This window comes from Ursus arctos, unplaced genomic scaffold (genome assembly GCF_023065955.2).
Source record: "Ursus arctos isolate Adak ecotype North America unplaced genomic scaffold, UrsArc2.0 scaffold_23, whole genome shotgun sequence".
Taxonomy (NCBI): Eukaryota; Metazoa; Chordata; class Mammalia; order Carnivora; family Ursidae; genus Ursus; species Ursus arctos.
The window spans coordinates 34934240-34951881 of NW_026622908.1; the positions used below are offsets into that span (position 1 = coordinate 34934240).

General features: G+C 37.5%; 3 protein-coding genes across 3 annotated transcripts; 1 reads left to right on the forward strand and 2 right to left on the reverse strand.

Moving 5' to 3' along the window:
• The first annotated feature begins 1421 nt into the window (after nt 1–1421).
• LOC113246500 (olfactory receptor 1038-like) lies at nt 1422–2378 on the forward strand. Its single transcript, XM_026487096.1, has one exon. It carries the CDS (start codon nt 1422–1424, stop codon nt 2376–2378), a length of 957 nt encoding a protein of 318 aa, XP_026342881.1.
• A 5587-nt stretch (nt 2379–7965) lies between these two features.
• On the reverse strand, nt 7966–8898 carry LOC113246375 (olfactory receptor 5M9). Its single transcript, XM_026486975.3, has one exon. The coding sequence runs from the start codon at nt 8896–8898 to the stop codon at nt 7966–7968; it is 933 nt and encodes a 310-aa protein (XP_026342760.2).
• A 5346-nt stretch (nt 8899–14244) lies between these two features.
• LOC125282546 (olfactory receptor 5M3) lies at nt 14245–17281 on the reverse strand. The gene is made up of 2 exons (XM_048217570.2): nt 17273–17281; nt 14245–15180 (listed from the first exon to the last, which is right to left on the reverse strand). Exon 2 carries the CDS (start codon nt 15175–15177, stop codon nt 14245–14247), a length of 933 nt encoding a protein of 310 aa, XP_048073527.2. The 5' UTR covers nt 15178–15180; nt 17273–17281.
• Between the last annotated feature and the right edge of the window lie 361 nt (nt 17282–17642).

Below are 17642 nucleotides of genomic sequence, written 5' to 3' on the forward strand. Positions count from 1 at the left end.
ATAGGTTATGATAACCGTAGGCGAGTTATATACAGAGGAATAAGATAAATTAATTCTGACTGTTGAGGTGGAGCTGAGAAGGCACTGAAGGTCAATGGTCTAAGAATACTGTGAATACGGTAGCAGTTGGAGAAAGACATGGCTTCACATGTCCTATGAATATAGAATCCAATAGGGGAAATGACTCTCACCAAACAAAGGAAGACTATTCATAATCTGGGCTATCCCATTTGTCTGCTTCCTCCTCCTACAGTTACTTAAGTTGCAGATTGACTGACATGTATCCCTAAGTTGGACCAAAAAGTACTGATATATTCACAACTGTGGACATGAGAGTCATTACTTTTTAAAAAATATTTTGTTTATTTATTTGAGAGAGAGAGAGAACATGAGAGAGAGAGCACAAGATGGGGGACGGGGAGAAGGGGAGAGAGAGGGAGAAAGGGAGAAGCAGACTCCCTGCTAAGCAGGGAGCCAGATGCGGGGCTCCATCCCAGGACCCTGGATCAGGACCTGAGCCTAAGGCAGATGCTTAACCAACTGAGCCACCCAGGTGCCCAAAGGTCATTGCTTTAACAATGAAAACTACAAACATCATATGATAGGAGTATTGCTTCCTGAAAATTATTCTTTCTTTTGACAAAGAGATTGCCACTTCTTAAAAGTAAGAATGTATGCTATTGTTTCACTGAGAATTTAGCAGAGATGGTGGAAAACATTTCTAACTATAAATGTTGGAAGTAATTAAAATAGAATGCCATAAACACTATAATCCAAATAACTATACCTTTTAAAAAATACATATTCTAACCCTACTCACAAGTGTAATGTTTTTTTACTTTTTAGAATGCAGTATTTGAAAATGAACTAACATGTACACTTCAGAATTTACCTGATCCACAAGTAGAAACATTTAATGACCCGTGTTTTCCCATTGACTATTCTGCTTACCTTTTCATTTAGTGCAATGCATATTTATTAAAATAGAAAAAAATGTTATCTATTCAAAAAGACAAATTGATACATTATGGTTTTGTTCCACCAAGAAGGAAGTAAAGGGACAGGAAATAAAAAATTGTTTTCTTCCTCTTATCCAATATAATTTAAAATAATCTAAACCTAAAATATTAAATATCTTTACAAACATATAAAGATTTTTTGTTTCTCTGTTATTTTTACTATATAGCCATCAATTGACTTCTTTTTTATTGTCCCTCAATTTTTGACCTCAGAAAATTATAAACAGCCAGCGAGAAGAGTTTGAAATGGGATGTATTTGTTTGTTCTGATATTCCACTCAATGAACTATAATTTCTGAAGCTAAAACACACAAGAGTTGGCATCTGGTGACAATTCCTTGACTAAATAATTTGTCTCTGGCTCTATCTTGTTTTTTTTCAGCAGCTAAGAGACTGGAATAAATGGCTGAAAGGAATAGCACCAAGGTGATGGAATTCATTCTTTTGGGTTTTTCAGTCCATAGAGAGTTTGAAATCATTCTCTTTCTGCTCATTTCAGTGGTATATACTCTAACTTTGGTAGGGAACCTTGGGATGATTTCATTAATCCAATTGGATTCTCGACTTCACACACCCATGTACTTTTTTCTCAGTAATCTGGCCTTTGTAGACCTCTGTTACTCCTCATCGGTAGCCCCCAAGTTCCTGGAGACCCTCCTGACCAAGCACAGGTCTATATCTTTCTATGCATGTGCAACACAGCTGGGCTTCTTCCTGAACTTCCTGATTTCGGAGATGTTCCTTCTTGCAGTAATGGCTTATGATCGTTATGTGGCCATCTGCAATCCTCTTCTCTACATGGTGATTATGTCCCGAAAGGTGTGTATGCAATTGGTAATAGGCCCCTACTTATATAGCTTCTCTGTTGCTTTGCTCCACACAGTTGTTACTTTCCAATTGATTTATTGTGGCCCCAATATCATCAATCACTTCTATTGTGACGATGTCCCTTTGATGGCCCTCGCCTGCTCAGACACCAGCCTCAAAGAAATCTTGATTTTCATCTTTGCTGGATTCAACATGATCAGCTCTTTGACCACTGTTCTTATTTCTTACTTACACATCGTGGCCGCCATCTTGAAAATCCAATCCACAGAAGGGAGGTGCAAAGCTTTCTCTACTTGTGCCTCTCACCTAACCGCTGTGACTATATTCTATGGGACTCTGATCTTCATGTATCTGCAGCCAAAATCAAACCATTCCCTTGACACAGACAAAATGGCCTCTGTGTTCTACACAATAGTAATTCCTATGCTAAACCCCATGATCTATAGCTTGAGGAACCAAGAGGTAAAAAATGCCTTAAGGAAAGCAATTGACAAAGGTTATGTCCTGCTTCTAACAAACTTTAAAAAATGATTTGGAAAAATGTCTGACTTGGAGTAATGCTATATGTAGATATACTGTTTTTATAACCTTTTATAATCATCTGATGGAGAAAATTCATTTTGACCACACTTTATATGAGTAAAATTATCTTGTACATGAATTATATTCTTCATATAGTGTATAATAAGATGAAATGTTTAAAGGAGTAGGATTTAGACTCTGAATAAATTGCTACTGTTTATGTATATGACTCTGATAGCCCTGACCTGGGTAGTTTCTATTCAACTGATAATAAGAATCAAAGGTTTCTTTCAAAAGTGTTTCTGTTTTGTAAATCAGTGGAAGACAGAGAAAGGGGCAGGAAATGTGGTGAAGTAAGTTTCTTGTCCATCCGCATGTCATTTCATAGCCTGCCCCCACCTGCACCTGGTCTGCTAGCCATCAGTCCTCACTCTGCCTCTGACCACCAGGAGATTCACTACTGGTCACTCCCTGGTGTTACACAGTTATCATGTCCTTTGAAAAGATGTCACTTTTCACTATGCAGATCTGAGAATCAGGATTACCTTTTAAAAAGCTATATCTTTTATTACCCTATCAAAGCAAAAATGTCAACCTATCCTTAAATTCCCTAAGCAAAGCTGTGTTTGCAAAGTTTCTTTGAATTTGGGGGGTTATGGGGACTTTACAAAGGGTTGGGGGATAGGCAGGGGGTAGTTTAAAAACAAGTGATAATTATGACTGCTGTCACATTCCAAGAATATAGCTATATGTTGCAAGATTATAAAACAAAATAATCCAAAATCCATTTAAACTTTCAACTGTAATGTAATCGATTTATTTTTTCACTATAAATTCAAATGCCCAATGTCCACTGTGTGCCTGATATTGTGAGCCAAAGCAAGCACATTCCTGCCCAATAGGGCTGAGCAGTCTGGTAGAGAAGGCAGATAGCAATGAAATAATTACAAAAAAAAACTTTCAATTTTGATGGGAGTTAGTAAGACTCAGAGAGAATTAAAAGGTCGGAAAAGGTTATTAAGGCAATTAATGTGCTACCAAGGCAAAAATTCCAGTAGCATGAGCTACTAGTCACAAGTGCCTCGAGAAGTCTTTCAAGTGTGGGAGCATTGCATCAGGCCCCAAGGAGAACAGGGGAACATGGGGGATAAGGCGGTACCAGTGTGGAAAACAAATATCATAAGCATATTAAAAACAAAAAAAGACAAATTCTGAGTCCTGATTCTTTTGGGTGAAGCCCACCAGCCTCCAGTGCAAATACAGTACAAATACCTATAGTACAAATACCCCTTCTGCTTTGCTCTTCTGCCAGTATGTTACGACATGCCTCGGTTTGGCTCAGACACACGGTTTAGGTTTTCAGTCTGGCAAGCTCATTCCCAGAATAGAGTTTGATGAATTTATCTTCTACAATGTGTCCCTCTCAGTGTCTAATACAACCCCTGTAACTATTCTGGATGGTGATAGAGGAGTGGAGTGAGTGGGTGAGGAAACAAAAGGCAAGAAACAACATTTGTTGGAGAGGATGTGGAGAAAGGGATCCCTCCTACATTGTTGCTGGGAATGCAACTTGGTACAGCCACTCTGGAAAACACTGTGGAAGTCCCTTAAAAAGTTAAAAATTGAGCTACCCTATGATCCAGCCATTGCACTACTGGGTGTTTACCCCAAAGATACAGACGTAGTGAAGAGAAGGGCCATATGCACCCCAATGTTCGTAGCAGCATTGTCCACAATAGCTAAATCATGGAAGGAGCCAAGATGCCCCTCAACAGATGACTGGATTAAGAAGTTGTGGTCCATATATACAATGGAATATTACTCAGCTATCAAAAAGAATGATTTCTCAACTTTTGCTGCAACATGGATGGCACTGGAGGAGACAATGCTAAGTGAAATAAGTCAAGCAGAGAAAGACAATTATCATATGATTTCTCTCATCTATGGAACATAAGAACTAGGAAGATCGGTAGGAGAAGAAAGGGATAAAGAAAGGGGGGGTAATCAGAAGGGGGAATGAAGCATGAGAGATTATGGACTATGAGAAACAAACTGAGGGCTTCAGAGGGGAGGGGGTGGGGGAATGGGATAGACTGGTGATGGGTAGTAAGGAGGGCACGTATTACATGGTACACTGGGTGTTATACGCAACTAATGAATCATCGAACTTTACATCACAAACCAGGGATGTGTTATGGTGATTAACATAATATAATAAAAAAATATTATAATAAAAAAAAGGAAACAAAAGGAACACAGTGTAGACTGCTTTCCTGTTTACAAGGACCCTGTCCCCTCTGAGAATCTCCTTCCTCACAGAGGTGGAATGTGACTTCTGTCATTGCACTAGGAGTCCTACCCCTAAAAGCACACTACATTGAGGTGATCACATAACTGAGAATAAGCCAATCAAACGTCTTTCAAGGGAATTTGCCATTGTAATCCTATAATTTCAGTGACTCTTAACTGATCACTTAATCTTAGGTTAAGTGCATACTGGAGCTGAGGTTTCCATTTAAGACTTCCCTGTACACTAAGAAACAGAAAGCTGGTCTGTAGAGAAAGAAAAATAAGAAATCCAAGCAAGAAAAATTTTTGGTCTTCAAATTCAAGGCCCAACTACTGGCTTCTTGTGAAGCCTGGTTCTGTTCTCTGCCCTTGAGTTTCATAAAATACCATTGTAATTTCATTTAAAAACAGAAACTAAAACAAAACACACTTGTCACTTATTTTTATGAAGACACTTGGAGTTGTTCCTGTGGCTTTAAAGTGAAACAACTATTTTTTTATGTGTTAATTTCTTTTTTTTTTTTTTTTTTGATGTAGTGTTCCATGATTCATTGTTAGCTTATAACACCCAGTGCTCCATGCAATACGTGTTAATTTCTAACCTTGGGAGTTTCCTTGGTAAAATCTGAAACTGGCTTCCTTACATAAGGGCATAGATAGACCAAAGGAAGAGACAGATTGATAGGTGCAGTTTCATAAGCGAGGGAACTTACATGTGAGTCCTGTCTTGGGTGGCCATAAGACAAGTAAATCTTCACAAATACCTGCCACAATCTTCGAAGTTTATATGGAGGCCTTCACAGGGTTCAGTCACATGTATGTCCAGATGGTCTTCAATGCCTTATTCTCCAAGGCTGCATCCTTAAAAATGACTCCTACTGTGGGAGAACATTCCAAAGACAGGGGAAGGAGTGAGGAGCCCCCAATTGCCCTGGTCCAGCTTGAGAGTCAACTGGCAGTCGTGTCCTCTCAGTGACCTCATGCAACAATAGGACGAGTAGAAGGTAAGTGGATTCTAAATAAATCGGTCTGCTCAACTGTAAGACTATGTTCTTATGACCTATGTACCATGGTAGGTGTTAGATGTTAATTATAAATAACAGTTAATTATAAATAATTATTTATATATTTATATAAAAATAACAGTTAATTATAAATAATTAACAGTTAACAGATGTTAATTATAAATAATAATAGTGTTAATTATAAATAATTAACAGTGAACACAATGAACAAAAAACAAACAAAACGAAGTTCATTATCAAATGAAGCCACACTAGTGATATGCGCCAGGGTTACGTATGAGGGCTTTCTTACTATCAGCTGATTCTTCTTTTTATTCTCCCTGTCATCATTGTTTTCATCTCAAGAGCCTTGTGATTCAAACCTAGGCATGACCAGAAGTCAAAATCTGTCTGCATTCAAGCCATGGCATCTTAGTTAAATGGAAGCTAGTTCTTGAATTCTTAAGGTCTTGAGTTCCAACCTAAGTTTTACCACTGTCAGCTAAGTGACATTGGCTAATATCTCTGGTTCCTCAAAACCACCTCTTAGTGGCGAGAAAAAGATGAAAAGTTAACTGCTTTAACATTTTTAAGTTCTGAGTGCATGGTGCAGAAACTCAAAGCTGGTTCCATCCTAGGGCTACCATTCATTGAACAGTGTGGAAAGCACATTGGATAACTGAGTTCTCTCCAATGCTGTTTGAATGTTACATGACTAAAATAAACCAATGGTATAACAACAGAGACTTTCACAACAGACTTACTGGATTTTGTCTCACTCTAACCATGTAATAGTCTTGGACATTGCAGATATTATTGGACTCTGAAAAAATTAAGACAGAGGGATATATATAAACCCAATGGGAAGTAGTACCTGATAGTACCTCCAAGAAGTAGCTGTATGCATTATAGTATATAATATACGCACAATAACTAAATATATGTGTGTGTGTGTGTGTGTGTGTGTGAGATTGTGGTCATTGGTTGTGTTTTCTGACTTTTAGATTATTATGCCTTATGACTTTTCCTCATTGGCATAACACATTTATTATTTATTTAACATTTTTTTTCTTAAACTAACTCATAATTTTATCTAAATAAATCTGAAAACTGAACTTTGGATGACAACCACTGCAAATGAAAAGGAGCCTCATAAATAAACAGAAAGTCACAAAAATACATAAATAAATTTCCTGACTTTAAAAGGGTGAATACTTACAACAAAGGAGTTTCCTGTCCTCATCACAATGAAAAAATGAAACTATGAATTTTCTGATACATAAAAATTTTCTGATATATAAAATCTGGCCTTTGGCTGCCAGACTTTGTCCTATTAAACCTTCGGTTGATATGGTTTGAAATTATTGTTGGATCCTAGTTTCTTCTCACTAACGTTATATTCTTTGGTTCTGTATTTAGCCCTTTATATCAAGAGTTATACCAGAATCAAGGGGCATCTGGGTGGCTCAGTCAGTTAAGCGTCTGCCTTCAGCTCAGGTCATGAAACCAGGGTCCCGGGATTGAGCCCCACATCAGGCTCCTTGCTCAGCAGGGAATCTGTTCCTCCCTCTCTCACTGCCTGCTGCTCCCCTGGCTTCTCTCTCTCTCTCTCTGTCAAATAAATAAATAAAATCTTTTTTTTTTTTTTAAAGAGTTATACCAGAATCCAAACTAAAGAATAGAGTTAGAGTAATTGAATAGCTCACTGAAGCAGGAACATTGTTCACTACTAAATAACACATACCGAGGATAGAAGTTTTAATTGTACTGAGACATAGGTTGAAGATTCTGAATACAATCCCATTTTCAGAAGTCCATGTGTATATAAACATTACAGAATACTTTTTTGGTTAAGCAGGGAGCATTGACATACTGAAGGTCATGAAAAATGCATGAATTCTTACTCTTTTTCTTATGAAATTAAAATTTTCATATGAAACCTAGGTGGAGGAGCATGCCTATGGAGAAAATACCCTAGAAAATCATGTTCAACTCTACCAAAGGTACCTTTAATTAACATTTATTTATATAGAGTTATTTATGAGTTCCTCCAATGACTACACTTACAATTTTATCTACACTGTGAATGACATTAATGTGTCTGTTTTGATGATATGGTTGTGTATCTAGAATAAAGCAGTTTTAACAATTGGAGTCCATTCCTGAGGTAAACCATCACTGTGTTAGATCGGACCTTTTATTGTACGTAAGAGTTGCCTTTAGAAAATCCTTGTTGTGTGAAGACTTTTATGCCTGGACATTTATAATAGGTAGCAACATACGCAAAAATATTTACTGCAGTTTCACTGCCCCAAGTTTGCCTTGGCAATTGCTTTGTTGACGGCCTCTTTCACATCCTTGTTCCTCAGGCTGTAGATCATGGGATTCAGCATGGGGATCACTGTGGTATAAAACACAGCCGCCATTTTCCCCTGCTCCACAGACTCTTCAGTGGGCCGCCTGAGATACATGAATATGAGAGTCCCATAAAACATGGTCACGGCTGTCAAGTGAGACCCACATGTGGAGAATGCCTTCCTCCTGCCATCAGCAGAGCGCATGCGTAGTACGGCGACTACAATGAGAGTGTAGGAGATGAGGACCACAGAGAGAGAATATGTGAAGTTAATCCCAGCAATGACAATCATCGTGTATTCTTTGATGTGGACCCCCCCACAGGCAATCTTGATGAGGGGAGGATCTGCACAATAGAAGTGGTTGATTTCGAAGTTTCCACAGAAGTATAAGCCGTATGTCCATAGTGTACATATTAGACTAACAGAGAACCCGTAGACATAAGGCACAGAGATAAGCCGAACACAGACAGCCCTGGACATTTTACTGCCATAAAGCAAAGGGTTGCAGATGGCCATGTAGCGATCAAAAGCCATCACTGCCAAGATATAGACCTCCACGTGCACGAGGGCAATGAAAAAGTAGCACTGCACCAAACACCCCACATAGGAAATGGTTTTCGTCTCTGATAATAAGTTTTCCAGCATTTTGGGGGTGACATTGGAAGAGAACCACACATCCACAAAAGACAAATGACTCAAGAAAAAGTACATGGGGCTCTGAAGCTGAGGACTGATGCGGATCAAAATGATCATACCAACGTTCCCGAACAGAGTGATCGTGTAAACTACCAGGAATACCACAAAAAAGAGGACCTGAAACTCCTGACGGCTGGTCAAGCCCAGAAGAATAAATTCCGTCACGTCCGTGAAATTTGGCATTGCCTTAACATAGAGCCAGTCTGTAGTACCTACAGAGAAATGAAAAAAAAAAAAAAAAAAAACCAGGAATGGGTCTGTTTTATTCTTGAAACTTTCAAGCTACATTTATCTTTATTCTAATTGAAATCTTTGAAAAATCAGTGCAATTTTGCACCATGTCCAAGATTAGAATATGTAGGCTCATTGTTTCCTTTAGTAGGGCTTATAGGTAGGTAGTTACCACCAATATTTATTAGTTCTTTATTGGTAAAATAGACAACTACATACACTGCTATGATGTAAAAGTGAACATTTACATTTTGCTAGATTATTACACTAAAGTTAAAAATCTCAAGGCACAAATATGATTCAAGCGAACTGAAAATTGTCAGGGAATGGCTAAATTCTCTCCAATTTGTGGACTTACACGTTGACGTTACAATCTAGTTATTGACATATTTGCCCTACCATATGCTATCATATGCCTTCAACATATGAAATTCCTAGTCATATTTTATTTAACTAAACATATTGTCTGATTGCTGCACCCACTATCAAAATTATGTCAACAAGTATATATCCTGAAGTAAAGTTTAGGTGATAGGTTATTTCCGATTCCACTGGTTTTCAGAACCAATCAATTCTACACCTTCTTATCATACTCACATTTAATATTCTCTCAAGGAACAGGTTCCCAAACAATATTTTCCCCATTTACTACACTCTTCTAGCTTACTCCTCTCAAGAAGTAAAAACTTGCCATAAGTTCTTAAGGACATATCTGTAGGATTAGCACCATCTTGGAAATTTGAACTCCCCATAATAATAGTGTTTGAAGGGACTATTACTCTCAAAAATGGGCCTTGGTTTATAATTGTTTACCTTAATTGATTTACAAACATCGAAGCCAATATTATGGCAGATATATTTGTTATATCTAGAAGTTCTTTTGTTTTGTTTTGTTTTTTAAGAGAGGGAGAGAGGGGTGGGAGAGAGAGACAGACAGAGAATCCCAAGCAGGCTCTAAGCCCAGCACAGAGCCCAACACGGAGCTCGATACCACAGCCCTGAAATCATGACCTGAGCTGAAATCAAGCATCAGACGCTTAACTGACTGAGCCACCCAGGTGCCCCTATATCTGGCAGTATTCTAAATTCTGGAAATCTGAGAGTGAACAAGATGTACAAGATTCTGGTTTGCATCATACTCTATTCTCATTGAAAAGAGTAAGCAATACACAAATGTACAAATGAGATACTTTAGGGAGTGGACCTACAGTGACAAAACTACAGCATTCTTAGAAGATAAGAAATAAGAGGAGGAAGGGTACAGACAGAATGATCAAATATTTCTCTGAGGAGGGGACTGCTGAGTTGGTGAGAAACAATAAGCTGTGTAGAAATATGAAGGATAAATGGCATGAAATGCAAAAGCTCAGAAGGAGAAATATTAGCTTGGCATGGTGAAAAAGAGTGTTGCTAGATACATCCCTTTATATAGTTAAAAAAAAAAAAAAAGTATGAGCTCTGTGATTATATCATGGCCCCCTGCACTTAGTAGCAGGATGAATTCAGGATGTGAATTAATCTTTATGAACTATTTTCTTACCCTGAAAATGTTTAATGGTAGAATTAAATATGCTATTAATTGGTCACCTAACATAATAGTCACCAAAGTTTTAATTCTGATCTAAGTGACCCATTGCTATAGATTTCTATGGTTGTAACTCATCTTTTGGCTCAAGTGTGAGCATACTGAATCAGATGATAGCTGCAGTCTGATTGGGGAAGAGAGCTAAGGTCAAGGATTTTCCTATGTAAGAACTCTTGACTCCAATGATGGATCCATGATTCTGCAGTTCACAGAGTTGACTTGGGTTAATGGCACTACTTTACTGTGTTAAGCATAAAACAATATAAACATATTTGTTAAATATAAAAAATAGAAAGCATCAAGGTATCTTAAAACATAAACTAATACTATTTCTCCAATTTTGTTTTAGTCCCTGCATGAGTGTGCGTTTCTTTTTCTCTATACATAATGCTTAGTTCTGTGGTAGCAGAGTTTGTCTCATTCATCTTGGGACCTCTTTAAGTTGCCTAGCTTAGATGTAGCGTGTAAAGTTATGATTTTTTTAAAAAAGTGTTGTGATTTCTAGTTCAGCTTTATGGAATACATTATAATATTCTAACATTAAAAAGAGACTAAGACAGATTTTTCTGGTGACAACAGTTTCAGCTTTATAACATCAATAAGAATAGCTAACCTTTACTGAGTGTTTTCTGAGCCTTTTGCTTGCAGTGTTCCTATGAAACAGATTCTATTAGCGTCATCACTTTGCAGTGAGGAAACCAAAGCACTGGGACGAAGTAGGTCTCCCTGGCCAGACAAGTGCTAATTGACCAGATTAGGATGCAAACCAATTAATTTAACTCCAGTATTGTACCCTTAATGACCTTATATTGCTGCCTCTTTGATGACCTATTCTACTATCCTATTTTTTTACATTTAAATTTTACTTTGATTATCCTCTAAGACAACATTCTCCTTTTAACAGTCCATCCCAGATGAACTAGAGAACTTGGCACAACCCTCGAGCAGGCTAAACTACAGAGGTAGTAGACCATTGCTTCTCCCTCCCCCTCAAAGTTTAGATCTGGGATCGGATGACCAAGTGAGTTCTGGGGTAGAGCTAATTTATTGCATAAGTGCAATTGAGAAGATAGAATGTATAATTTCAAAAATACATATATTTTTATTAACCTTTCAGGAATTTCCCATAAAGAAAAACAATATAGGTACAATTACTGGCCCGTTCATTACCACTGATACAATATCCTCAACTCCATTCACATCTATTTTAAAACAACAGTGTGAAAATCAATGCTATTTGCAGAGAAGAGTGTAAAGGGTAACAAACAAGGATAAAATTTTATAAATCTTCATTGTAATGAGCTCATTCTCAGGACGTTTTGAATGGATACAGAAAGAATATTTCCCAGTAATATCATATAATATAAATCACTGTGATAACAAGTAAGTCTACAAATAAAGTTTCAGTCTTATCTTCAAAATATGGGTAAAAATGAAAAGATTTGACTGCATTAATCTGTGTTGCAAAGAGTGTACAATTTGCAGACCTACCTTCAGCAGAGGAGAGCATCAGATGACAATTCTCACTATTTATAATAGAATTTGGAACACTGAGGTCATTAAGAACATCTCCCCCAAGAAACTACCCAGGTAATTATGAAAGGAATAATGATTGAAACACCAGAAATGTCTCAGGGGTAGGAGAAGTCAAGGACTGTTAATGAGGAGGGTAACCCTTATAGTAAAATTAAGAAATCAAAATTCTTGATAACATGATGTCATCTCTCCCCTCTTTACATGAGTCCTGCCTTCTTTCATTCACACTTAGCAGTTATGCATCTTGAGAAAATATTCTTGGTTTGCATCATGACAAGGAGAGAGAAATGCACTTTATGTTGGAGATGCTTAAATATAATGAATGTGACAGATGTAGAAATAAGTGTAACAGTAAGATTTATTTTTCAAAGTATTTCACAAAAATATCCCAAATTCTCAACAAATGGCAAAATTGCTTTAAGCTCTACTAAAGTTAGATTCATAGAAATTATGAGCTTGGACAGACCTTGGAGAGTAGTGACTACAAACTAGAAGTTAACTGGATGAATAATAAAAAATGATTTATCCAAGGCGACCCACAAATTAATTTGAAATTTGGAAACTCAAACCAGGAACATGATGTCCTCACTCTTCATGGAACACTGAACTAACTCTCAAAAAAGTAAATAGGGATAGCTTTTCATTTGGGGGGAGAAAGAGAGAGAGATATCAGAGACCCAAATCCACCTGCTAACAGACTGTGTAATATTTAAATGCTTTAAAACCATGCTTTGAAATGTATTAGTAATCAGCAACTAATTGGCATAGCAAGAGTTCTCCAACAAATGGGGAATAAACAGTTGTCCTGACGAAGTTACTTTAAACTAACCCCCAAAGTAACATTGAGGTAGACCTTAAAGTTTTTAGGGGGGTTTACGTTTTGAAACTATAGGCGTAGTGATACAGTATTATAATTTAATCTAAATTAGCAGTTTGTTTAAATGCAAATAGCTTTAAAATGTTGCCAGTGATATATGTGTATGTGTGTGGAAATGAGTTCATATGCATTTCTGGTTCCCCTTAAAGAAAATGAAAACTCAAAAATGGGCAAAGAATGTTTATCCTCATATCAATGTCATTTTATATTTACATCTTTGCAGACAAATTTGTAATTACTTAAATGTGTAATTTAAGTCTGTGTGTTACACTGCTGTACTTATGTATTTTCTACACCAGAACGGCGGGTTATTGATGTATGTATACATATATATTTATATAGAGACTTCAAGAAGTCCAAGTTTTAAAGTAGTTCCTTATGCTTGCATTTCATGAAATGAGGTATGAGAGTGGTGGACCATGTTATCATTAGCAACAAACAGAGCACCCTAAATATTTTGTCTTTCAAATAAAAAAAATTAAAATATGTAACTACCATATCGTAGTCACAGATGTGCAAACTATTCCACATGAATACCAATTTATCTATTAAGTGGATTCAAGAGAGCTGTGCTTTCAAAATTACATATCCATTTGCTGATTCTACACACTTTTCAGTCCAACTGAAGATACTTTGGCAAGGACAAGGGAGAAGTTCAGTGGTCAGTGGCCACCTTGGCATTTAAATATGGCAGTTACTGGAATCTGTAAGAGAGATACACATACCATGTCGAATCTCTCTTGAACAATAAAAACGTTGAAAAGGGATGACATACGAGAGGATAGCTATTTTCAATGTAGTAGTCTCTGAAAAGACCCATCCTTCATATTGAAGAAAAAGCATTTATTTCCACAAAATCTCACAACCATTAGAAAGACCACCATTTTTATATTGTCATACTAGAAAACTAAATGAAATAGTTTTTTTTCTGCTCCAGTTTACTCTCTAAATAGACAAATTGACAACTAGTTTCCATAGTCATCCATTGCATTTTTTAATAAGAAAAATAAAATCTTTCATTTCAGCTACATATTTGAACAATTTCAATTACTATACAGGCAAACTTTGGCTCAAATAAACTTTTCAATTAATTGATTTCTTAAATTTTAATTAATCCTCACTACTCACATCAATAGTGCCAATTTATATCCTTTTCCCCCTGGATTTGAGTCTTTCTCTTTTTTATTTTTAACGCACAAAGTCTTTAGGTTTTGTAAAAAGTCTTTAAGGGATACGCTGAACCACAATCTGTTGACAAACGCTTATGAAACACAGACGACAATATTCACTGAATTTTATTTTATTTTGTTACACACGTTCTGCTGATCACTTTTTTCATGGCTTCTTTCACATCCTTGTTCCTCAGACTGTAGATCATGGGATTCAGCATGGGGATCACTGTGGTATAAAACACAGCCACCATTTTCCCCTGCTCCACGGACTCCTCTGTAGGACGTCTGAGATACATGAATATGAGAGTCCCATAAAATATGACGACAGCTGTCAAGTGGGACCCACAGGTGGAAAAGGCCTTCCGCCTCCCTTCCGCTGAGTGCATCCGCAGAATGGCAATGAGAATGAACAGATAAGAAATGATGACCACAGTCAGAGAATATGTGAAATTAATGCCTGCAAGTATGATCATCGTATATTCTTTTACAAAGGTCCCAGCGCACGCCATTTTGATGAGAGGTGGGTCCGCACAATAGAAGTGGTTGATCTCAATATTCCCACAAAAGGACAAGCCATATGTCCACAGCGTTGCGGCCAGACTAGTCAGAAAACCATAGATGTAAGGGAAAGAAATCAGTCGCACACACACAGCCCGAGACATTTTGCTGCTGTACAGCAGAGGTTTCCCAATTGCCATGTACCTATCAAAGGCCATCACAGCCAGAATGAAAACTTCCACGTGGACGAGGGCGATGAAGAAGAAACACTGTACCAGACAGCCGGCATAAGAAATAGTTTTTGTCTCGGATAACAGATTTTCCAGCATTTTGGGGGTCACGTTGGAAGAAAACCACACATCCACAAATGACAAATGACTGAGAAAAAAGTACATGGGGCTGTTAAGCTGTGGACTGACCTTAATTAACACGATCATGCCAATATTGCCCACCACGGTGACAATATAGACCACGAGAAAAATGATGAAGAAGAGGACTTGCCATTCCTGATGACTGGTCAGTCCCAAAAGAATAAACTCTGTCACCTCAGTGAAATTGAGCATTTTCTCAATTCTAAGTCAACATGGGTTAGAAATGTCAGTGGTAACTAGGAGGAAATAAATTTTAAAAGGAGGTATTGTTTATTTATTCATTCATATATTTATCCATGCCTATTTAATCTTTCCTATTCCCTATCTATGACTGCATTTTGCTGTTCTTACAGCACATCTTTCCTGAGCACTTGCTGTCAGAGGCTCTCTGAGATGCCGTAGCACATAACAGTTATACCAGATACTGTGATTGAAACATGCTAGTACTAGGCTAAGTGTTGTACTTAGCCAAACTTCAAGACTGGTTATATTTTTAAGACTTTTTTACTTATTTCAGAGAGCCTGAGTGGAGGGAGGGGGAGAAGGAAAAAGAAAATCTCAAGCAGACTCACCACCAAGCATGGAGCCCAATGTGGGGCTTGATCCCAGGACCCTGAGTTCCAGACCTGAGGCACTTAACAGACTGAACTACCCACACGCCCCTCCAGGACTATTTCTTAAATGTCTCTTCTGTCCAATACTGGCATGTTTGGAGGTTTCGTATTTCAAGATATTTTGAAGGGTCATAGTTCTCTTTTCAAGCCAATGCAAAAATAATGTTTTACCTCATCATTTTTTCATTATAAGCATATTCTCCATGATTAGGGATGGAAGACACTTAATCAAATAATTTACCAGCCCTAAGTGTTAGAGAAAATATTATTATTATTATTTTTAAAGATTTTATTTATTTATTTGACAGAGACAGAGATAGCCAGCGAGAGAGGGAACACAGCAGGGGGAGTGGGAGAGGAAGAAGCAGGCTCACAGCAGAGGAGCCTGATGTGGGGCTTGATCCCATAACGCCGGGATCACGCCCTGAGCCGAAGGCAGATTCTTAACCGCTGTGCCACCCAGGCGCCCCGAGAAAATATTATTTTTAATCTACTCTCATGCTTGTACCCATTTAAATTGAAGAGGGACAAACTGATCACAATTGTCATCAAAGCCAGGTATAAAGGGGTGGACTACTTATATGCATTCATACATTTATACATATTCCCTGGATGCGGACTCTTTGGCATATAATTATAATCTAAATATTATTGACTAGTACGTTATGGAGATTCCCCTATCGTCACACTCCATATTTCAAATTATAGCAATAAATACAGACTTTCCCCCCACTAAGACCAGGCATGAGGAAATATTCAGTATTCCAGGTAAGAATCCCATCTCTGTCGTCAGACTTTGGTTGAATTCTGACTCCATGACATAAATTTGGGCTGTTTTTATATTTGCTTTGCTTTATCTTTCATTTCTCTATGCCTTAATATGATGTAACAGTAATAGTAATACTCATTTCATTGTTTAACTATGAGTATGAAAAGATTTATTACATATTCACAGATAATAAATACACAGGGCATAATTATTACTAAATGCACTCCTGGAAATTATAGCTTCCATTACTAGTTTATAATAATCAAATAATCAAATCTCTATAGAAAATATCTCTCTTTGTATCTCTCTGTCTCTTTCCTCCCTCCTTCCCATTTTTCTGTCTCCTCTACGCGCACAAATAGACTCCTTCATACACAGATATCGTGTATGGATAATTAATGGTAATTTTAAACAATAAGAGATGATAGGGGCACCTGAGTGTCTCAGCCGTTGGGCAGCTGCCTTCTGCTGGGGTCATGATCCCAGGATCCTGGGATCCAGCCCTGCTTTGGGCTCCCTGCTTCTCCTCTGCTGCTCTCCCTGCTTGTGCTAGCTAGCTCTCTCTCGATCGTGCTCTTTCTCTCTCAAATAAACAAATAAAATCTTTAAAAAAAAAAGAGAGAATATAAAATCCAAGATGCAAATTTAATCTCACAGATCCAGATAGATCTATTTTTATACCAACCTGAGAATGAAGAGAAATATTCCCAGTAAGAATGCAGAAGTGAAAACAAATGCTACATAAGAGATGTTAAGAATGTATACCAGGCAAAAGAGAGCCAGGAAATCCACAAGAGAAGTTTCCTTTAAATGTTTGCCTTCGGAAAACAAACAAAAACTAAAAAAAAAAAAAAAAAAAAAGGGAAGGAGAAGAACCAATTAAGAAGCTGTGCCTACAAAGGACCCTGGGGGCAATTACCTCTCTAGAGGAAGAGTCCACCGCTGAATTGTTTTTTGTTTTTTATAGCCGATTTGCACAATTTGCCTTTTCCCCAAACTCAAGTTATTTTGAATGTGTTCTGGGATCAGATAACACAGTTTGCTCTGGGTTTGCATCACGCTCAACTGGGTGATGGTGTCAATCTGCACGACGCAATCTCGTGTTCTGCATCCTCGCTCTGTGCTCCTGGGCTTTTCCAGTGAAAGATGAAACAAGTAGCATCATTCCCTACAACGAACACTGTGGCATATCAGAGCAGGAAAAATATATCTGCTTCAAATCTCCATTTTATAAAGAAGGAACATGACAAATTTAATAATAGCTACAATAAAAC